The sequence below is a fragment of the Rhinopithecus bieti genome, unplaced genomic scaffold, assembly GCF_001698545.2.
Source record: "Rhinopithecus bieti isolate Rb0 unplaced genomic scaffold, ASM169854v2 scaffold_315, whole genome shotgun sequence".
Lineage (NCBI taxonomy): Eukaryota > Metazoa > Chordata > Mammalia > Primates > Cercopithecidae > Rhinopithecus > Rhinopithecus bieti.
The window spans coordinates 4,569,732-4,593,104 of NW_016803481.1; the positions used below are offsets into that span (position 1 = coordinate 4,569,732).

Consider the following 23,373-nt stretch of genomic DNA (forward strand, 5'->3'; position numbering starts at 1 on the left):
AAAACAAAACAAAAAACAAACCTCTTATCCAGATAAAATTAGCCAATTCTAAAAGATGCTTCTAACAACAGAGTCTAAAACTTCAGTGGTAAATATGTACTTAAAATATATATACTAAAAAAAGTCTAAAATTGAGAGATGTCTTGTTGGGCCTAAAATAACCCCTTTAGCAAAATAGTAATAAAGCATTTACTCTCTGAGGAAAGAAGAATATATTTAATAGAATGTTTTCTATCTGAATGGTGAAGAAACTTATTTATTTCTACATAAAAGTAGGTTCAACTCAAATGAGTTTATTAGCAACTTTTGAAACACCGAGGTTGAACAGAGGATGGGAACTAGACAGATCATTTCAGCATAGATGGTTACTTTCCATCTTGCCACAGACTCTGCAGGAAATGTCAATTACTGCTTTTTTTCTCCATTATGCTCAATCCTTTCCAAGGCATTCAAAGAGCTCTCTCCCTTCCCATTAAGAGAGGATCTTCTCCGGTAGCCTTTGAACTGGGAAGTGGCTTTAGTATTTGCAAGTGTAGATATACAAAAGCTCTTCCTCCTCTTACCAGGTTCATCAGAAGAACCAGCAGCAGGGCCCTGGCTGTTTTCTTGATCTGAGACGGGAGGTGCCATCTGTGGTTTTTGTCTGGAGGACACAGTTTCTTTTCTGGGAGACATACTTTCAAATCCACTGCTGTCAAATGTACATATTGTTCTTCTTTTGGCTTTTTGGGAAGTGGAAGGAAGTGGAAGTGAAATCCATACAAGCCCTTCATTTTCCAAATCTTTCTGTAGCCTTGTGCTACGTCGCACTTTGGTTTCACTATTTCTCCTCCGAAAGGTTTGCTCAATGGCATCAGACAAATCTTTAAACAGTTCAGAATTTTCTAAACTAATTTCTACAGAGCTGCCCACATTGGAGGAGGGTGTGTGATTTCCCTTTTTTTCCAAATGTAAACTTTGACCATCAGAATAATACATGGAGCGTCTTCTATCTTTCCTGTCTCTGCAACTCTTAACACTGCTACTTTCCATGGGTTTTCTTTCCAAATCTTCACTTTGGCTTTTAGATTCTTTCATATTTTCAATTAAGACATCTCCTAAGCCATGACAGTCTTTTTGTGAGTTAGGCATTAAACGACTGCATTGCAGTTTTCCTTCTGCAGCTACTAAGAAGTCATCCTTTCTTTCACACTTCATGTTTAGATCTGGTGAAATTTTCAAGATTTGACAGAGGTTTTCTGCATTTTCACCACCACCAGCAAATTCTTGACTCTGCTGCAGGGTCAGAGCAGGTTTGGGACTATCTAATGCCACACGTTCTTCAGGTACAGAAGCACAAGAAGCAGGACTGTCAGCTCCAGCTTCTGGTTCATTTTCACTTTCTGACTTATTTTTTGCTTTTGGAATATTTTTATTTTCATTAATGTTCATTATATTTGTATTTGGATCTTCATCAGAAGTAGCATAGACAACCGATGAGGAACTTTTCATATAAGAGCAAAATTCAGACACATCATATTTATCAAAGCCTTGATGCATATGCAAATCTGGGTCGTGAGGAAAAAGATCCTTTCTTTTCACTGGATTTTTAGGAGCCTTCACTTCTTCCAGTTTGCCATTTGAGTTGAAATAACCTACGGGCATGTAAATAGGTTTCAATCAAATTAAAAAGTAACAATGGGAATGAACTTTACATTTATTACATAATCAGGTGCCCTGTTTTGTTTTTGTGTTTTAAGCATTCACAAGACCCACAAATGTTACACTGTACTTGCCCATCTGTCATCCTCCTCCTCCTCTCCTAGTTCTCCCATGATCCACAGGTTAAAAAAATAGGTATTCAACGCATGAATTAATAAAGCATATAAAACTAAAACCATGAAAATGAGAACGGCATCTGAAACTGCTTCCTGCATTCTAACACCCTTCCCATGCTACAGGGTCCATTAGCATGAGGCAGCGACATTTCTCATTTCCCTGAAAATGAATGACTGCAAATGGGCAACATTATGCTTCTGAAACTTTCTACCAAGGTATCCTCCGAAACAGGGGAGGGAAAATTTGGAATTCTGGGGGTATTTGAGGACTTACGAGCTAAAACAGCATGCCTGAAGACACTCAGGTCTCATGCCCTTGGTTAAAAATTACAATAAAGTGCACTGTATTCTCAAGCAGAACCATGTTTGTTTCAATATTATAAAAATCAACCCTTAATTCCTCAGCATTTGACTAAATATCCTCTAGGAAGATACACATGGGCAGCCTTTCATGTGTTTCTGGCACATCAGAGGTGGAAAAACCATCATCAAATTGGTAAGTAACACAGCCCACATGAGTTCAGGCTTTATGAGTTCTAAATCTTAGAACAATTAGATGCAATCTTTGTTACCTCAGATGATGTTTTTCAGTGGCCAGTCAAATGAATAAAGTGTTTTAAACAAAATAAAAACTAAAAGATTTATAAACCATAAGGTGAGCCACAAGTCTAAAAAATCAATGTTTCCATTTAAAAATATATCCATGACTAAGGTACTTAAAATTATGTCACTTAAAGCTAGAGATTAAACAGATCAGTGTCCACTCAATGCCAACCAATGTTAGTTGGGTTCTTTAGACAGCTTTAAAAATTGGTATTTATGGCCGGGCACAGTGACTCACACCTGTAATCCCAGCACTTTGGGAGGCCGAGGCAGGGAGATTACCTGAGGTCAGGAGTTTTGAGATCAGCTTAGCCAACAATGTGAAACCCTGTCTCTACTAAAAATACAAAATTAGCCAGGCGTGGTGGTACGTGCTTGTAGTCCCAGTTACCTGGGAGGCTGAGGTAGGAGAATTGCTGGAACCCAGGAGGTGGAGGTTGCAGTGAGCCAACACTGAGCCACTGTACTCCAGCCTGGGCGACAGAGTGAGACACCATCTCAAAAAACAAACAAACAAACAAACAAACAAACTAACTAACAAAAAGATATGTATTTCGCATAAAATCCAACATACTAGAGAAGGAAGGTAAAGGAGATATAGTGAGACAGGAAAGGAGAAAGAGATAAAGGAAGGAAGGAGCTGAATTGCTTTAAATCCATGTAGCAGGTGATACCACTAGTTACAGATAAAAAATGCTTTAGGTATTTTTAAAAATAAATTCTCTAATAGGATGCAAGATGGAACATTTTACTACAATCACTGTTCTAAAATCTTTTGAAAAACTCCTGTTAGAACCAGAGATGTAATGAAAATAAGACTTAGTTTCCACTCTCAAGGAGACTGAAGTTTTAGGGAACAGGGGAACACAGAAAATAGATCATCATAAAACCAGGCGATGGAAGTATGTCGCAGAGTATTCCTGGAAAAACAGACAGTACAGCAAAATCTTGGAAGATAAGCAACATTAGGTCAGATTAAAAAGAGGTAGAGTGGCGGATGCCCTGTCGCAACACAGCCTGTGAGAAAGCATGGCAGGAGAAGAGTGTGTGCCAGGACATGTGCGACAGAGGGGTGGCTGTTTATTTAAACTCCTGTGCTACCCTAATGTTAAGCAGGACACAGAAGCCAAGAGTCTATGGTGGCATGTACCTCATTCATCCTCAAGTCTATTATTAATCTTGTATGGTATTCTGCAAATAGGAGGCAGGCTACAAATATCTGATGATTGACAAAGGTAGCCATTTAAAAAATGATTCTATACAAATCAATACACCAAGTGGACACACATTATTTTTCAGGCAAGATGGCGTGGCTCATGTCTGTAATCTCAGTACTTTGGGAGGCTGAGGCAAGAAGACTGCTTGAGCCCAGGAGTTCGAGACCAGCCTGGGCAACACAGGGACACCCGATCTCTACTAAAAATTAAAAAAAAAAAAAAAAATCCTTATTATTTTCATCAAGATCCAGTCCATTTAAAATTTGGGCATTAGAAACCAGAAACAATTCCATTTTTTATCTACTCCATATATCAACTGACTTGATAATAAAATAACTTTCAAGGTAATCAAGCTCAATTTATATGTACTATTTTTAGAAAACGCTCAGTAGTGCCAACTCTAACAAAACATCGTTGCCCTTAACTCATATAAGGTATACATATTACTGAACCATAACCTCGTTCGCATTTTCTGTTCCTTTTTTTTTAAAGACAGGGTCTTGCTAGGCTGCCCAGGCTGGCCTCAAACTCCTGAGCTCAGGCAATCCTTCCGCCTTAGGCTCCCAAATGGTTGGGATCACAGGCAGGTGCCCCAGCCCTCGTTCACTGCATCAAGCTCTCGTTCACTTTCAACGACGGACTACACCACCAAATGGAATTTATTTTCACATAATGCTTTAAAAAGCAAAAGGAAATAGGATGCACAGAAATTATTACTGATATTATAAGCAAAATCTTGTGTCTCAGTTTTCCTGGGGAAAGGATCCAGAGTTTCCATCAGATTCTGAAAAGGGTCTAAGCCACCTACAAGTTACAAGTGACTCTTTCGTCCACTTGAAATGCTCATGGTAATGTAAGGAAACGTTGCTTTTTAAATTTATGTACTCTTTACATAGTGAATGGGAAAAAAGTGAAAAAAGTAAAATAGCAACAAAGAAGGTGACGAGAAAAGATAAAATATAACTACCAGGAAAAGGTGAGGATACCTGAACCCAGTCTTCGGATGCTTGGAACTGAAGGTGTCATCTCAGAGACTTCAGGCAGCTCGGGAATAGGACTGAGGAGGGGCTTCTTAGAAGCAATGTCTCTTTCCCCATATAAAGATTTCTGAACACTTTTCTTTTCCTTTCTTTTCTTCTTTCTGCAACTTTTTAAAACCTGAGAAAATGCATTAAAATATTGCAATTGAGAAAGATGTAGTACCATGTAAAATTTTGACCCTTTAGTTATTATTATTATTATTATTATTATTTTTGAGACAAGGTCTCACTCTGTCATCCAGGCTGGAGTGCAGTGGCACAATCTCGGCTCACTGCAACTTCTGGCCCCCTGCTCAATCAATCCTCCCATCAGCCTCCCAAGTAGCTGGGACCACAGGTGCACACCACCACGACCGGCTTTTATTTTGTATTTTGGTAGAGATGGGGTCTCACCATGTTGCCCATGCTTGCCTCAAATTCCTGAGCTCAAGCGATCCTCCTGTCTTGGCCTCCCAAAGTGCTGGGATTACAAGTGTGAGCCATAAGCCCCAGCCTGACCCTTCAACTTCTATAATATCTCTAATTATTGTTTACACAGTGCTTTATTGAATAGATCACTTTCATATTTCATTTAAAATTGTAAGCATCTAAATCGAGGGTAGGAAGTCAGGTAACTTCCACAAAGTCAAATAAACTATAAAGCAGGATTCAGTTTCTAAATTGTATGGTAGCTTTCTACATTTCCACAAGGCACTTGCCAAAACAAGGGCTGGATAAGTGAAAAAATATATGAGATGCTTTAGAACCAACTACATGGATGTGATGTCATGAGATATCTGTAAGAAGCACATAGTTATGATGACTCAGGATTAACCAAGTGTGAGTTACATACTGTAAGCTATGGGAGACGCTTTATGTTCCTAGGTCTAGATGAAGAAACAGTAGGTGTGTATGTAAAATATGAAGAAAACACAAAGCTAGCTGAATCTGCAGATTCAAACAACAGATGACTTAATCAAGATTCGGTCAAAACAAAATGGATTTTAACAAGCACAAGCAGAAGATGGAAGACAAAGGTCTGACATTAATTGATGGAAAATGTAGGTTTCCATAAAAATTAGAAGTTGCTTAATATATCCAGAATGGAGTATTACATTCAATTCTCAGTGCCATATCAGTAACTAAGAAATAATGTTTTATGTTTTTAAAAAAGTTTCATATGGAAGACTTCGGGGAAATGCTGAAATACTAGAAAGACAGTCTGTTATGGGCAAAAGGAATGAGACATATTCAATGTGATAATGTTGAAGAAAACCAGAATTTAGGGACAACACAAAACATATTAACAACACAGGCCAGGCGTGGTGGCTCACGCCTGTAATCCCAGCACTTTGGGAGGCCGAGGTGGGCAGATCATGAGGTCAGGAGATCTAGACCATCCTGGCCAACATGGTGAAAACCGTCTCTACTAAAAATACAAAAATTAACTGGGCACGGTGGTGCACATCTGTAGTCCCAGCTACTCAGGAGGCTGAGGCAGAAGAACTGCTTGAACCTGGCAGGTAGAGGTTGCAGTGACCTGAGACTGCGCCACTGCACTCCAGCCTGGCGACAGAGCAAAACTTCATCTCAAAAAAAAAAAAAAAATACATCCAGAAAGTGGAATTCATTCACACATTTATTGAGACTGCTATGTGCCAGGTAATAACTTGCCAGCTGTGGGACCTAGAAGCAAAGAGGATGTGTTCTTCAAGGAGCTGCTGGTGTAAAGGAAAGGAGTTACCATGCACACGTACCATCGCACCATGATAGGCTGTGTGAACTGAGAAGATGGTACCCAGCCTGCAGGAGGTGTTCAAGATCGGCTCCATGGAAAATGTAATGTCTAAGTCAAATCTCAAACAAGCAAGGGCTGTTTTGGCCTATTATGGGGGCGATGCAGAAATGCTTTTCAAAGAAGGGAATGCCACGTGCCTGAACTCAAAGTGAGACAGCACAGCACAGGTGCAGGGCTGCATGCAGCAAGACATGGCCCCTGGATCCATGCAGGAGTGGCAGGAGCAGAGCCCTTGTCACAGTGACTTGAATGAAAGCAATGAGGGCTCACTGCATGGTGACTTCGGGAGTGTCAACGTTTGATCTTAAATTTAAGAAAGGTCATTTGGGTGACAGCACAGAATATTTAGGTGAAACTAATGGTGAGATTCAAGAGTACAGAAATGGCACAAAACTATGTGCTCCTTGAGAAATCTATAGATATCCTGTGAAAACAAAACATTCCACAGAAAAATAATTTTAGAACTGTACAAGATGAATGTTCCTCCTGGTGATTTACAGTGTACATTTAACATGAAATTCTCTGAGAAGTCCGCAGTATAAATAATCTCTATACACATTAGGAAAGTGCTGGGTTAAATATTTTTCCAGTAAATATTTTTTTCATGGAACATCTGTTGACATTCCGTGGAACAGTTGGGGAAATGCTGGCTTGGTCAATGAACCTGAAAGCCAAGAGAAAAGAAAAATCTTAACTTGAGGCTCACAGATTAAGTTGGAAAAAAAAAAAAATGAAAAAAAATTGGCCTCTGGTGGCAGACACTTTTTGGGTTAAAGTCCTGACTCTGTTACTTAACTGCTTTATAACCCTGGGCAAGTCAACTTTCTGTACCTCATTCTCCTCCTCTGCAAAACAGGAGTCACAACAGCACACCCCACATAAAGCTGAGGTAAGTATTAAATGAGCTGACATGTGATACAGCTGGTTAATGTAGGGCCTGACCCATGGTAAAAGCCACTTGTTCTTTCAAATTCTTTTCCATTACTTGAGAGTGTATACGAGGAAAAATATCAACACACTTTTTTTTTTTAGGCCAGGTGTGGTGGCACACCCACGTAGTCCTAGCTCCTCAGGAAGCTAAAGCAGGAGGACTGCTTGAACACAGGAGGTTGAGGCTGCAGCTGAGTTATGATCGCACCATTGCACTCCAGCCTGCGCAACACAGTGACTCTTTTTAAAAAACAGAAAAAAAAATTTTAATTGACAAAAATTGAATATACGTATGGCATACAACACCATGTTTCAATATATGTATGCATTGTGGAATGATTAAGTCAAGCTAATGAACATATTGATTACCTCATATACTTTTATTTTTTAATATTAAATTATGGGCATAGACCCAGTGTGGTCAGTTAACACACTGTGGGCAATGCCACCAGATTATAACACCAGATTAGCTTCTGATATATGGGTTAAAAAAAAAAAAAGATCCCCTCTTCTCATGATTTTGGAAATCATGTCCCTGGATCTACAATAGTGCCAAGCACACAGTGGCTACTCCACAAATATGAATGAATGAATGAATGGTCAAAGAAGTACAGTTAAGCTTACATAAAATTTGCTCAATGTGATTGAAAGACTAAATTTCTGTTTTTTCATGGTCATGGGCCAACAAAAGTATATTACCACCATTTCCCTCCCCTAAAAAACAACAATTAAAGCACCTCAGGTCTGTCTGTCCTGAAAACATATCTGGTAGAGCTGATCTTAGTCATGAGAAGATTTCATCAGCAAAGGCCAGAAACTTACCAAAATCTGAATTTACTACAGTACAAAAGCCTTGCTGATAGTGTAATAATGAAGAAGTTGTATATGGTTGGAACCCCCGGGGAAAGCCATTTGATCAAGAAATGGTTACGGTGGATTATGGCTTAGAAAAGCCAAAGAACAACTGAAGGGACTGTCCCTAAAGCAATTATATTTACTCCAAAATCACTGATTCCTCTTCTCACACAGTGAAGGTCAGGAAGCAGAAGTAAATGTTTATCTTTTGTCTTATTTGCATAATTAAGACTTCTTTAAATTATTTTCAGAGAATAGCTTTAAAATTATTTAAAAATAATTCAGGCTGGCCCGATGGCTCATGCCCTTAATCCCAACACTTTGGGAGGCCGAGGTGGATGGACTGCTTGAGCTCAGGAATTCAAGACCAGCCTGGGCAACATGATGAAATCTCATCTCTACCAAAAATACAAAAATTAGCTGGGTGTGGTGGCGGGCCCTGCACTCCCAGCTACTAGTGAAGCTTGAGGCAGGAGAATCACTTGAGCCTGGGAGGTGGAGGCGGCAGCGAGCTGAGATTGAGCCATTGCACTCCACATGGGTGACAGAGAAAGACTCCGTCTCCAAAAACAAAAATTCATGGACATGGCAACAAATCACACCATATAGGAAAGCTTACGGTGATCAAGCACACGCTTGCCTGCCCCTGGTGCTTACTTATCTGCTGGGTCCAGTTTTAGCTCTTGCAGTTAACTCCCTCTTTCTAATAAAGGGCGCATACTGCTATATTTTTAACTTCGTCTAATGGAAAATTTCAAACACCCAAAAAGTACAGAGAATAGTTTACTGAACCCTATGTACCCATCAGCTAACTTCAACAATTACTAGCATATAGAAATCATGATTCACTTTTATTCCCCTAACCCCAGATGAGTTCAAAGCAAATCCCAGATGTTACACATCATTTCATCAGAAAATCCTGCAGTGTCTTGAAGAGTTAAAGGTTCTTTTTCTTTTAGAGACAATTGCAAATATGGTTCAACAATAAAAAGAACTACTGATACACATAACAAGCTGGACAAATCTCCAGAGAATTATGCTGAGTGAAAAAGCCAGTCCCAGATTTACACAGTACATGATTCCATTAGGGCAACCTTTTCAAAATGGCAAAACTGTAGGAATGGAGAAAGATTAGTGGTTGCCAGAGGATGAGGCGGGGTTATGGGTAGGAAGTGGATGTAGCTACAAAGGGCCATGGGAGAGCTCTCTGGATCTTGGCTGTATCAATATCTTGGCTGTGACACTGAACTATGGTTTTGCAAGATGTCACAACTGGGGGAAACTAGCTAGGTAAAGGGCACTTGGGATCTCTCTGCCTTACTTCTTAGAACAGTGTGTATACACAATGATTGCAAAATTTAAAATGTATGCAGGGGACAGAGGCTCATGTCTGTAATCCCAGCACTTTGGAAGGCCTGTGGGGAGCAGATCACCTGAGGTCAGGGTTTGAGACCCGCTAGGCCAACATGATGAAACCCCGTCTTTACTAAAAATACAAAAATTAGCTGAGCATGGCGGTGCACACCTGTAGTACCAACTACTTGGGAGGCTGAGGCAGGAGAATCACTTGAACCTGGGAAGAGGAGGTTGCAGTGAGCCAAGATCATGCCACTGCACTCCAGCCTGGGCGACAGAGCGAGACTCTGTCAAAACAAAACAAAACAAAATGTAATTCAACAAAACACAAAAACCATGATGGCAATTTTCCCCAGTATCTCCTCAAAGTTCAAATTTCTCCCTTGGCCCATAATTTTTTTTATTTTTTTTTTCCTAAAACAATTGTTCTAATCAGGATCCCAATAAGATCTCCACACGTACCATTTGATTAATGTCTTTTAGTCTCTTTTATACTATGGTTCCTTCTTTTACTTCCCTTGACATTTATTTGGTGAGTAAATTGAGGCATCTTTCCTATAGAATTAGCCAAGTCCTAGATTTGGCTCACTACGGTCAGTGTGTCTATGTTCCTCCATGTCCTATAAATTGGCAATTAGATCTAGAAGCTTGATTAGATTCAGTTTTGATGGACAAATTTGAATACAATTGTATAACCAACAAATTAAAACTTGCCTATAATATGGTGGAGATGTTTTGACATATGTATACATTAGGACATGATTAAACTAACATCTCCACCACTTCACATAATTATTTTATGGTAAGAACACTTACAATGTCATCTCTTAGCAATTTTCACATATACATTATTATTTCCTAGTCACCATGCTGTATAATAGATCTCCAGACCTTACTCATCTTGTCTAACTGAAACTTTGTACCCTTGAACCAACATCTCCTCATCCTCCACCACTCAACCCACTAGCCCCCCTGACAACCACCATTCTATTCTTAGCTTCTGTAAGTTTTTTGTTTGTTTAAAGATTCCACATGTGAGATCTTCTTGTCTCTCTGTGCCTGGGCTATTTTACTTAATATAATGTCTTTCTATGCTGTCAAAATGACAGAATTTCTTTAAGGCTGAACAGCATTTTGTTGTGTGTGTACATACATATTTTTTCTTTATTCATTCATCTGTTGATGGACACTTAGGCTGAATCCGTAACTTGGTTATCGTTCTTTGATAAACTGATTTCATTTCCTTTGGATACATACCCAGAAGTGGGATTTGTTGGATCATATGGTAGTTCTATTTTTAACTTTTTGAGGAGCCCCATACTGTTTCCCATAATGTCTTGTGAAAATGGATTATTTGGAGTTACCGGGTCATAAACAACTGGAATCCAGAGACCAGGGGAAAAAAAGCACTTGAGATATGTAAGACTAAATTTAACTACCACCATCACTCACCAATTAGAGTTTACCAGCTCCCCAAAACTTTGCGTAGGGCCAGCGAGTTTTCTTTCTAAATAATATGTAACATTTCTTTCTACCCAAAACCCCAACTTTCTTTGTTCTTACGACATATCAAAGACCACCTCAGTCTGTGTATATGCCCCAAACTGCAATTACATTTTCCCAAATAAAACATTTTGTTTAGAGATTCAGTTCTATATTTTTAGTTGACTTTGTCGATCAAAACAGGCTGCAGCAATTTACATTCTTACCAACAGTGAACAAAGGGTTCCCTCTTCTCCATATCCTTTCTAATGCTTGTAATCTTTCATCTGTTTGATAATAGCTAGTGATTTTAATTTGCATTTCCTGTGGTTTTAATTTGCATTTCCCTGATGATTAGTGATGTTAGCCATTTGCATGTCTTTTGAGAAATGTCTATTCTGGACCTTTGCCCATTTTTCAATTGATGTGTTCTTGTTATTGAGCTGTTTGAGCTTCTTACATATTTTGGCTATAAACCCCTTATCAGATGTATGGTATGTAGTTGTAATATCTTCTCCCATTCTATACGGTGTTTCTTTCCTCTGTTGATTGTTACTATGATGTCACATCAGCCTTTTATCAAATGTTTTAGCAGCTTTGTTGAGCATTTCTTTTTTTATTAGCTGGAATTCTTCTATAAACAACTTTTCCCTCATCAACTATTTGTTTACCTGATATAGAGCTCAAATTTTATCTTCCTGTTATCAGAAAAATGAGTGGGTATCCTAGCAAGGTTCTAAAGTGTCCATTACTTAAAAAAAGTAATAAACTTATACGTTATTTCATGATTGTACTACTTCAATGCTTTGCAATGCTGATGGTCATATTTGGTCAGTGGAAGCCCCTTGAAGATGGTTTTGTGTCTGATAACACGACACCAGTAGTTTTATTTAGCATCCTTCCTTGTACTCTGGTACAGAACCAGCCAGGCTCACTTTTTAAATTTGTTGTTGTAAATCTGACAGCAGCCATTTCACCAATGGACGCTAATCCCTTTTAACTGGTATATCTAATGACAATCTATGCACCAGGGATGCTCATGAATTTAAAGCTTTATCAATGGATAGAGCTGGACAATTCCTTTAAATGGAAAATAAAATGAGTTTCTACTCTTATTTCCAATTCAAATTTAGTCTTACAAAGTTTTAAATTTCTTGGATTTAAAAATTTATCTTTTGTCTCTTAGTGAATGATTCTTAATGACAGGAAAAATTGCTTATTTGCTTTATTCTAAATTGAGTGCTTCTTGTGAGTGTTTCATACTGTTTATAATTTCTTTGCAGTTATTTTTGTCCTTAAGAGTTATTCCCCTTATAGGGCCAGGTGCGGTGGCTCACGCCTGTAATCCCAGCAGTTTGGGAGGCTGAGGCGGGCGGATCATGAGGTCAGGAGATCAAGATCATCCTGGCTAACATGGTGAAACCCAGTCTCTACTAAAAAATAAAAAAAAATAAAAAAAAAAAATTAGTTGGGCATGGCGGCAGGCGCCTGTAGTCCCAGCTACTTGGGAGGCTGAGGCAGGAGAATGGCATGAACCTGGGAGGCAGAGCTTGCATTGAGCTGAGATCACGCCACTGCACTTGAGCCTGAGTGACTGAGCGAGACTCCATCTCAAAAAAAAAAAAAAAGACTTATCCCCCTTATATTCAAATTTCTAGGTTTGAAAAAATTCTTAATGAGGTTAAGCCACCGATTTGACATAGTAAGATTACTTTGTCAAATTTTGTTTTCGCTTTTTAGAGATTGCTGTCTTTCTCCTGGCTTTAATTCTGTTTCATAGTCAGGCAAAACATTTAAATGGTCCCACAATCAAAACTAAAAAACAGTACACACTTAATGAAGTCTAGCTTGTATTCACATTCTCTCGTCTCCTCCCTTCTCCCTATAGCCAGTTTTAATTTTCTTTGGCTTATTCTTCAACTTAAAAACCAAAACTATATGTGTGTGTATATACATATACCATTATTATTTTTTAATGGTCTCTACTTTCTTAGACGAAAGGTAATGTATTAGTTTGTAAGGCTACTATAATAAAATGTCATAGACTATGTAGTTCAAACAGCAGAAATTAATTTTCTCCCAGGTCTGGAGGCTGGCAGTGTTAAGATCAGGGTGTTGGCAGGGCTGGTGTCTCTTGGGGCCTCTCTCCTTGGCCTTCAGATGGCCACCCTGTGGCTGTGTCCTCACATGGTCATTTTCTATGCGCACGCGTCCCTGGTGTCCCTTTGTGGATCCAAATTTCCTCTTCTTACAAGAACACCAGTCAGAGTGGATTAGGACTCACGCTGTTGATCTCATTTTAACATAATAACTATTTTAAAGACCAAATCTCCAAATACAGTCACATTCTGAGATCCTGGGAGTTAGGACTTCAATATATAAATTTGGGAGGGGACACAATTCAGTCCATAACCGGTAGTTGATCACATATATTATTTTATAACATGCTTTTTTCATTTTAACAGTAAACACAGTCATCCTGCAGTATCTGTACGGGAATTGGTTCTAGAACCTCCTGTGGATATCAAAAATCTGCAGATACTCAAGTCCCTGACATAAAATGGCACAGTATTTGCATAGAGCCTATGCAAACTTCCTTTCACAGCATTATACTGTAAAAATACAGCATAAATATGCTTTAAAGCATCTCTAGATGACTTAACACCGAATACAATATAAATACCACATAGTTAATATGCTATATTTTAAAATTTGTATTTTTTAAATTGTTGTATTGTTATCGGATTTTTCTGAGTATTTTCTTTTTTAAAAAATAATATATTAAAAAAATACAGATGGGGTTGTACTATGTTGATCAGGCTGGTCTCGCACTCCTGGTCTCAAGCAGTCCTCCAATCTCAGCCTCCCAATCTCAGCTGAGATTACAGGTGTGAGTCACCTCGCCTAGCCCTGAATGTTTTTGATTCAACCAACCACGGATGCTGGACCACAGTATATAAAGGGCCATCTGTTTCCCCTTGGCATCACTACATAGAAGTGTATGGAAGTTCTCTTCACAGCTTTCTACAGTTGCCTAATACTCACTTTATGGAAACACCACAGTTTTTTCAACAAGTCTCATATCGATGAGCATATGGTTTGCTTTTAGTCTTTTCCTTTACAAAGAATGCTGCAATAAATAAACACATATTTTTGTATTTTCATCAGTGGATCTTTGAGATAGATTTCTAGAAATAGGCCTATTGGGTCAAAGGATAAATAATATTTGATTTGGCCAGATACTGCCAAATACTCCTCCACAGAGGTCTGCTTTAACAGAAAATGTATGAGTGTACATTTTTGCCCCATAGCCTCACCACGTGAGTGTGCTGTCAACTTTCAGATTTTTGGTAATCTAAAAGGTGAGAAACGCATCTCAATGCATGTTAGAGATGCAGTTCTCTTACGATGAGGAAGTCTGAACATTTCCTTCCTATGTTGAAGGTCATTTTCATTTCAGTTTTGTAAATGTTTTGTTATCTTTTGAAGACTGTTCCTTTCTAGGTAACTTAGAAGCTCTTTAACTATTAGTGACATTAATCCTTGGTGTCTGATATGAGTTGCAAATACTTTTCCCAAGTTTGTCCTTTGTCTTTTAAATTTTCTTATGGGGATTTTTTTCCTTATGTATACTCCATGATGTATGGTTCAAAAGATATCAAATTCACCAATCCTTTGCCCTCACTGTTTCTGCTTTTTGAGTCACACTTTGGGAACTTTCTCTATTTCTGGTTTATAAAGGAATTTACTCTTGAGGATTCTAACGCTGCTTCTGGTTAAGAAGTGGCGTTTAATCTAATTTTAGTTATCTGTCAATGCCTTGCTATGAAAGATAAAAAAAACTGCTCACTTAAAACCAAACCTGCCTCTTTTCTATGTTAATTTTGGTTCTTCTGTTGGTAAACATTGAACTTTTACATCTCTATTTCTTTTCATTAAAATTTAAAATATACATCTTGAATGTTTCATGATAATGATGATAATGGCCACAAAGCTTACTATGGTCAGGCGCTTTTCTAAGAGTTGCGCATGCATGAATTCATTAAGATTCACAAACTTCTAACATCCATTTCCACCACTGTGTTACAAACAAACAAAACAGGAGTCTAGACTTTTACCCAGCATTGCACTGGAGGGAGGAGTGAACGCAGGATTTAAACCCAGGGGTCTGGTTGAGAGTCTGCACTCTTGCCAGCAACACCATTAGCCCCCTTGTTTCTACCTTTTTAACTCACTTTTCACCTTCTGCTATTAACTACATTTTCCTGTTATTATTGGATTGTTAACACTTACATCGTCCTGCACAACAAAAAGCTTCGTCCTTAGTTGAAAACAAACAGCATCTATATTATGATGACTGTGCAAACATCTTTCATGGCTCTGCCAAGCACAGCTTTCATATTCCTTTCTTCTCCTCTGGGACCCTTGAGGGAGATGATTCCTAGCACCATAAAATCTACTTCTCCTTATTCTGCATTATTGCTTGAAATCATAGTAATGTTTGCTTCATATTTACTCTGAAACTTTTACATAGACTTTTATTTGAAATGGTATATAATTACCATTTTTTTTTGTATGTGACGTAACTTTCATTCTTTCAATCACAGGTCTTTTCTGTTTTTTTCCTCCAGCACCTTCTCCCTGCTCAAATTTGGACTGGTTGCTCTTCTGGGCTGGCTGAACAGCTATAACCAGCGATTTCCCTTTGATCACGCTCTTGTATTGTTAGATCCATCGTGTCCTGAATTCTTAAGCTTAGTTCCTCATTTTGCTAGAGTTTCTCCTCCAGTAGCATCCAAAGAAAAATAACTTTATGGCTGGGCATGCTGGCTCAAGCCTGTAATCCCAGCACTTTGGAACGCTGGGGTGAGAGAAGTGATTGAGCCCAGAAGAGTTTGAGACCAGCCTGGGCAACAAGGTGAGGCCAACCCCCACACCCCCCACCCCGCTACAAGAACCTAAAACAAAATTAGCCAGCCGGGCGTGGTGGCTCAAGCCTGTAATCCCAGCACTCTGGGAGGCTGAGGAGGGCAGATCACGAGGTCAGGAGCTCGAGACCAGCCTGGCCAACATAGTGAAACCTCGTCTCTACTAAAAATACAAAAATTAGCCAGGCATGGTGGCATGCACCTGTAGTCCCAGCTAATTGGGAGGCTGAGGCAGGAGAATCGCTTGAACCCAGGAGGTGGAGGTTGTGGTGAGCCAAGATCATGCCACCGCACTCCAGCCTGGGGCAACAGAGACTTCATCTCAAAAACAAAATAAAACAAAACAAAACTAGCCAAGTGTGGTGGTGTGCACCTGTAGTCCCAGCTACTCATGAGGCTGAGGTGGGAGGATCACTTGACCCCGGAGGTCAAGCATGCAGTGAGCAGTGAGCAGTGACTGCAGCACTGCAGTCCAGCCTGGGTGAGAGTGAGACCTTCTCTCAAAATAAAAAGAAAAGAAAAAAGAAACACTCAAATGTCTTTTATTTTTTCCTTCACACTTAATTGAGACTTTGGCTTGGTATAGAATACTCAGTTAAAATTAAGTTTTCTTCTAAGCTTTAAATGAACTCTTGTGAGATTTTGCGGCTTTCAGGCTATTGTTAGACTTGATGCCACTCTGGTTCTTATGTCTCTGTAGGAAAAGTCCACTTTCCTCCTTATCCTTATTGTTCAGTTTCACAGTTACAGGCCTACCCCCCGCCCTTCTTCATTGTACCAGGCATTCAGTGGGTGCTTTTAACTTGAAGACTCCTTTCTTCAGTTCTAGGAAATCGTCTTCTTTTATTTAGATAATTTCTTCCATTCTATTTTTGGGAAATATTCTTCTTTTATTTGGATAACTTCTCCCATTCTCTTTTATCCTTCTTCTTCCTAACAGTCCTACAGATGTCTCCTAGATTCTCTTGTTTCCAGTCTTTCTTTTGCTCTACCTTCTGGGCGACTTCCCTTAACTTTAATTCTTTTGTCCAACTACTAAATTTTATGTTTTTGCAATTCCTTTTTCATAGCATCTCCTTACTTTCATGCAAATGATATTTTCTTAAATTGGAGTACATATTTATGTATATAAAATTTCCTTCTATTCCTTGAATAACCTGTTTCTCTGAGGTCAGTTTTTAACCTTATTAACATTAGTCTTTTCTCTTTCATGCTATCTGTTCTATTCAATTGTCTGTTTCTTATTTAAGATTGGGTAAGTTGGTATAGGTTTACTTGCTTTCCAGCTCAGTCTATTTCCTGCATGAAAATCCTACCTAGGAACTCTGTGTGGGGCAGGGTGGGGCAGAATGCTGGAGTGTCAACTGTCAGGATTTGCATCAGGGCAGGAGCTGGCTGTCAAGATTGTGGGACTTTCCAAATGCCAGAATGAGGGCTTTAATCTAGATGACAACATCTGTTCTGAGCATCAGGGTGGGAGGGGGCTGGCATGCCAACTGGTGCAAACTGTCCCAAATACAGGACTTCAATTCATCTCTCTGTTTTTCAGTACCACCTCTCACACTCACCATCCATCGTACCTGCCAATTCTGGGCCAGGGTCTCTTGGGATTCCCATGAACAGGCCGGCTCCCGGCTCCCTCTCTAGTTCCCTCCTAGAACATTCTGAGCTGTCAATCTTTCCACCTTTTTTTATCTGTCAACATGCTCCCATCTGCTTGGTCTTCTAGAAATTCATTGAAAGCTGTTGTCGGTTTCTCAATACCCCTCCTCATCCCTTTCCTCCTCTCATTGCTATTCTAAGTGTATTCCTTTTATTACATAAATGGTATTAATTCAGCAAACTCCTGGGAGGGATTGCAGTGACTTAATGCTCAATCCTTTTTGTACTTTCTGGCTGTAATTTTATATGAATAGGTGCATATTCTTTGTAAGAGTGCTTTAAAATGTACATATATATATACACACACACACGAACAAAATCAATTTCTAATATAATAAGTTGTATGTATATTTTTGAATTAATGGTATTTTTTCAGTAAGATAATCTTTCATCATTTTATCAAGAATGTGTGACCTAAAAAAGTGAACTAAAGCAGGAAAACACTCAGTTCCTTCTGGATTTAATGACTTAAGGATATCTGTGCCATTCAACTAAGAAAAGCAGCCATTTTTATTTCATGGAGGGGGAAGGAAGTTTATGGAATGTTTTGGGTGGGTGTGTAGATTGATAAGTTTAGTTTTAGAAATGTTGATTTTGACACAGCATGGTTAAAGGCAGATGTCTAGTATGTAGTTGAACACAGATTTACAGATCAGGAAGTTCTAGTCTTCATATATGGTCATTAACTATGTTTATGAAATTACCCAGAAAACAAACAATTTACAAGGGCAAAGAAGAGAATTCTGGAAAATACAAACATTTAACAATGGGGGACAGAAAACAAACCTTAGAGACTGTACAGGAGTGTTCCATCATGTCAAATGCTAAGATGTCCAGTAGGAACAGGACTGAAAAGTATGCACTGGCTTTAGTATTAAAAATAAAGTGAAGCAGCAAAGTGGTGAAGAAGGCCAGATGTCAGTGAATGTGTAGTAGCACTACCCCCGACTCCTGTGTGAGTGTCTCTAGAGGCTATGTCAGATGGGAGAAAGGATAACTCAGTCAGACTGGAAATTTTGCTGGATGGATGAGGTGGAAGGAAAAGGATCCGGAATTGAGATTCCTGACAAGAGTTGGAAACACTTCACTCAGTTCAGGATGAAGAGGGAAACGTGAACTTAAGGTGTGTCTAAAAGCTTAATAGTACAGAAAGAATTTCAGAGTAAGGGAGTGAGTAGGCTGGATGGACAGGAAGTTGGGGGTCAGAGAATGAGCACTGCTACACATGCGAAGGTGTTAGGCAGTAACAAGTTGTAAGAATGGCAACAAGAGTGAGTAGGTGGCTTCAGAGTGCGGAGTCCAGATCACTGGGCTGGAGAAGGAAAAGGAACTGGATTAAGGTGTTAAATTGGCTAATCACATGGACTGTAAGCATATCTGAGATGACGAGAAGTGTTAGGAAAGACTGAGAGCTAGTTTCCAAATTTTCCTTAAATTTCGGGAAAATTTGATTCAGCAACTGGAAGAAGAGAATCTAACAAGTAGCAAGTGGCAAACTCATCCCTGTCTAAAAAAATCAGGATTCCCAAAAGGGTGATATGTTGGGGTACATTCAAAGATGAGAATCAATTTCAGGTTTGAGTGCCTATTAATTTACTGTGCAGGATGTACGCAACACAAGAAAGATGAAGAAGATGCAAAAGTGTTCCTTAGGTAATTCAAAGTTAAGTATATAACCTCCCAACCCCATTCTACTCCACGATAAGATTGCATTAATAATCCTTGTCCAACGTTGACTGGAAAAAATTTGTTTCTGTATTTTCCTAATCATACAATAAGGAAACACACCACTTCTACTTTTTATTATATCTTTAAACACATGCTTACCTGATTCTTCTTAGGAAGTGTTCTCTTTGTACACTTCGTTTCTTGAGACTTCCTCCTATTACTTTTCTTTTCTTTACAAGGCTGAACTTCTGTATTCAATAAGTTGCAAACATTTTCTTCTACAAAACTGACCAATTGCTATAAAGAAAGTGTAAAGTAAGGATACCATAAAGCACAAGCAATTACATGATAATGTGCAGCTCTCAATCTTGTTGTGCTTCCCAGGATGCTTCTACCACTTTAGATCCCATTTCTTAATTCACAGATCCTATTAAAAGCACTTTGATGAAAATTGGTGGAAATGGTAATTACCAATCTCTGAATCATCAAATGCAGACCCAGAAGCGTATATTACATCACCCAATTATATTGGGGAAGAAAGAAAAAAACAGCTTAAGAATTCGTTAATTTATTCATTCATCAACTACTCATTAAGAACCTACAATTTAGCACCTAACTGCTGGGTTATGGGGACAAAATCATGAATTTTTAGATTATCTAGGTTTGAATCCTGGGTTTAACATCCAACCATATAAGCTAAATACCCCATGAAAGTATATGTTTATACTTTATAATGTTATAAACAAAAATCCAAATTTTATCTAATTTAACAAAATAGCAAAAAACATGCATTCAATGGGAGTTATGCTTATATATAACTCACAGGTGAAACCAAGTGTTAAAACTCAAACAGATTGAAGCACAATTTTAAAAAGGTTATACTTATATCATTTTCTGGTTCTGTTAATTACATGCTGATCCTCTCCACTTTCACCTCAATGAAATTCATAGAATCATACAGATCCCAAACAAATTTTGTTAACTTCCATGTTAACACAGCTCTGAAAGCAGCTTTTTTTTGAGACGGAGTGTCGCTCTGTCGCCCAGGCTGGAGTACAGTGGCCAGATCTCGGCTCACTGCAAGCTCCGCCTCCCGGGTTCCCCCTATTTTCCTGCCTCAGCCTCCCGAGTAGCTGGGACTACAGGCTCCCGCCACCTCGCCCGGCTAATTTTTTGTATTTTTAGTAGAGACGGGGTTTCACTGTGTTAGCCAGGATGGTCTTGATCTCCTGACCTCGTGATCTGCCCGTCTCGGCCTCCCAAAGTGCTGGGATTACAGGCTTGAGCCACCGTGCCCGGCCCAAAGCAGCTTTTTAGATTTTTCTTCTAATAGAATTAAAATCAAATCAGAAACACATTATCACCTTATAGGTTACATGCTAGGTAGGATAAAGTATTAGTTTTTTTTTTTTGGTGTTTTTTTTTTTTTGAGACGGAGTCTTGCTCTGTTGCCCAGGCTGGAGAGCAGTGGCACGATCTCGGCTCACGGCAAGCTCCACCTCCCAGGTTCATGCCTTTCTCCTCCTGCCTCAGCCTCCCTAGTAGCTGGGACTACAGGCACCCGCCACCACGTACAGCTAATTTATTTTTGTATTTTTAGTAGAGACGCGGTTTTACCGTGTTAGCCAGAATGGTCTCGATCTCCTGACCTCATGATTTGCCTGCCTCGGCCTCCCAAAGTGTTGGGATTACAGGCATGCGCCACGGCGCCCGGCCAAAGTATTAGTTCTTAATGACACTGATTAAACCAAGATTTCACCCATTATCATTTGACAACGAAAACAGAAAAAGTATATTGCACGATTTAAAAACAAGTATGTTGTGCCAAACACAAACACTTACATTTCTTCTGTTAGAAGTCCTTGTTATTCTACCAACTTTATGAGAGGATATTTTCTCATGGTTATTTGAAGAACTAAAGGTATCCGTGCCTGATAAGACAAAGACAGAATCAGGGTAGGAAACCAAAAATTATAACATGCATCTTCCTTTGGAAACACTGTGTTTAGGATATCCACCTTTAATATCATATGTAAACAAAAAAAAGAAGTCAAGCAGCAGAAATTTTGAAATCCAATTTCTTTTCGTTTTAAAAAACTTTAAGTTTACTGGATACTCAGAAACTTTCACCACTTTCCATGGTGACTGCTTAACATATTACCAAGCTAAGACAGCAGAATAAATCACATTATAATAAATGCATGTATTTTCATGAACGTCCATTTATTCCACGATATTTTGTATAATGAAATCACAATAAAGGACATTAAGATAACTATGAAAATACTTTACTTGTTTTAAATTTTATTTAAAGTGTAGGATAGGAAAATTTTATTTTGACCACTTTTCTTCTTTGAGATGGAGTCTCACTCTGTCACCCAGGTTGGAGTGCAGTGGTGCAATCTCAGCTCACTGCAACCTCCGTCTCCTGGATTCAAGAGATGCTGCTGCCTCAGCCTCCTGAGTAGCTGAGATTATAGGCACCCACTACCATGCCTGGCTAATTTTTTTTTTTGTATTTTCAGTAGAGACCAGGTTTCACCATGTTGGCAAGGCTGGTCTCAAACTCCTGACCTCACGTGATCCACCTGTCTCAGCCTCCCAAAGTGCTGGGATTACAGGAATGAGCCACCGCGCCTGGCATGTGACTTTTAATGATATAAATGAAAGGCATATAATGTGTTTAAGGGTATGGGATTTGTAACGTGATAGACTGTAGTTCAAATTTTAGCTCTAACTTAGTAACGCACGGCTTGGAGTCTACTATGTTTGGTTTGTGTCAACAAGAAGCCATTAAAGGGTTTCCACCAGGGAGGACACCTGAATAAAGATGCCCGTCCCATGACATCTGCCAGCTAAGTCCTGGTTTGTCAGAAAAGATGGGAGCAATCTCTGTTGCTTTGTCATAATCATAAAAAATCCAGAGACCTTGGAAAGCACATGTGCTAAAAATGCCACATTAATGTTGAGGAAAAAGTCTGGATATTCAAGAATGATCCTTATAATACAGATATCAGTTCTGTAAACTGTGAATAGCAGTTTGTCATTGATACTTACGAGTTCAGAAGCTAACTCCACTGCTTCTAGCAACTAACGAAATGGGGATTCCATCTGAGGAAGTGAACTGTGGGTGATTATGAAGTATGAGGCTTCGAATGGAAAAGGGATGGACGAATAGCTTCATGTCAGCTTTCCAATACTATTAGGTTTTTTTAAACCAAGTATATGTTGCGGTAACAAATACGAAATTTTAAAAGAAAATAAAATAGTCAACATATACACACATAAAAAATGACACTTATGATTTTAAGGTAAACAAAAGTTACTACCTGAAAGGGTTTCAGAGATTGATGACTTATTAGGAGAACTCAGAACGGCAAATGATACTTGAAGTGGTTCTATGTTTTCCTAAACAAAGGAAAAAAGAGTAGAAGTTAGATATCTTTAAAAGCAGTGAATATATAATGTGCCCAAAAGAAAAGTAAGAATTTATTTTGGTAGGAGAAACTATAATAAACATAAAGATGGGTAATCAATAAAAGATTCTAAAAGTCAAAGCAAAACAAATATATTGAATAGAAAAATATATGTACATCACTTACCAATCATGTTTGCAATTGAAGGTTTACTAACTGCAATCCATCAAACTATTAAGAAAATTTATAAGCGAAAGTACACATAATGATCTGCTGCTAAATTTCTAACTCCTATAAAGAAAATTTAAAAATTCATTCATAAACACAATCTAATGCTATAACATTACTCAGGAAATTCAAGGGTAAGATGGCAATATAAATACAGAGAGCAAATCTTTTCCACATAATTGCTGGTAAGACATTAACTATTGGTTTTGCATAGACAACATTTGTCACTTTGAAGAAATTCTCTTTTATTACCATTTTGCTCAGAGGTTTTTTTTTTTTATTATTATTATACTTTAAGTTCTAGGGTACATGTGCATAACGTGCAGGTTTGTTACATATGTATACTTGTGCCATGTTGGTGTGCTGCACCCATCAACTCGTCAGCACCCATCAA

At 38.7% G+C, this 23,373-nt stretch overlaps 1 protein-coding gene across 4 annotated transcripts in view; it reads right to left on the minus strand.

Moving 5' to 3' along the window:
* Nucleotides 1-244: 244 nt before the first annotated feature.
* CDCA2 (cell division cycle associated 2) overlaps nt 245-23,373 on the minus strand; it is a 50,360-nt gene continuing 27,231 nt past the window's right edge. For 3 of the 4 annotated variants that reach the window (XM_017885476.1, XM_017885468.1, XM_017885492.1), the window contains 5 exons: nt 22,665-22,743; nt 21,178-21,266; nt 19,495-19,632; nt 4,624-4,795; nt 245-1,634 (listed from right to left, as the gene is read on the minus strand). In XM_017885476.1, coding sequence (XP_017740965.1) covers nt 406-1,634; nt 4,624-4,795; nt 19,495-19,632; nt 21,178-21,266; nt 22,665-22,743 — 1,707 coding nt within the window. In that variant the 3' untranslated portion in view covers nt 245-405. The remainder of the gene's footprint in view (nt 1,635-4,623; nt 4,796-19,494; nt 19,633-21,177; nt 21,267-22,664; nt 22,744-23,373) is intronic. The other variant, XM_017885483.1, reaches the window with a different exon arrangement.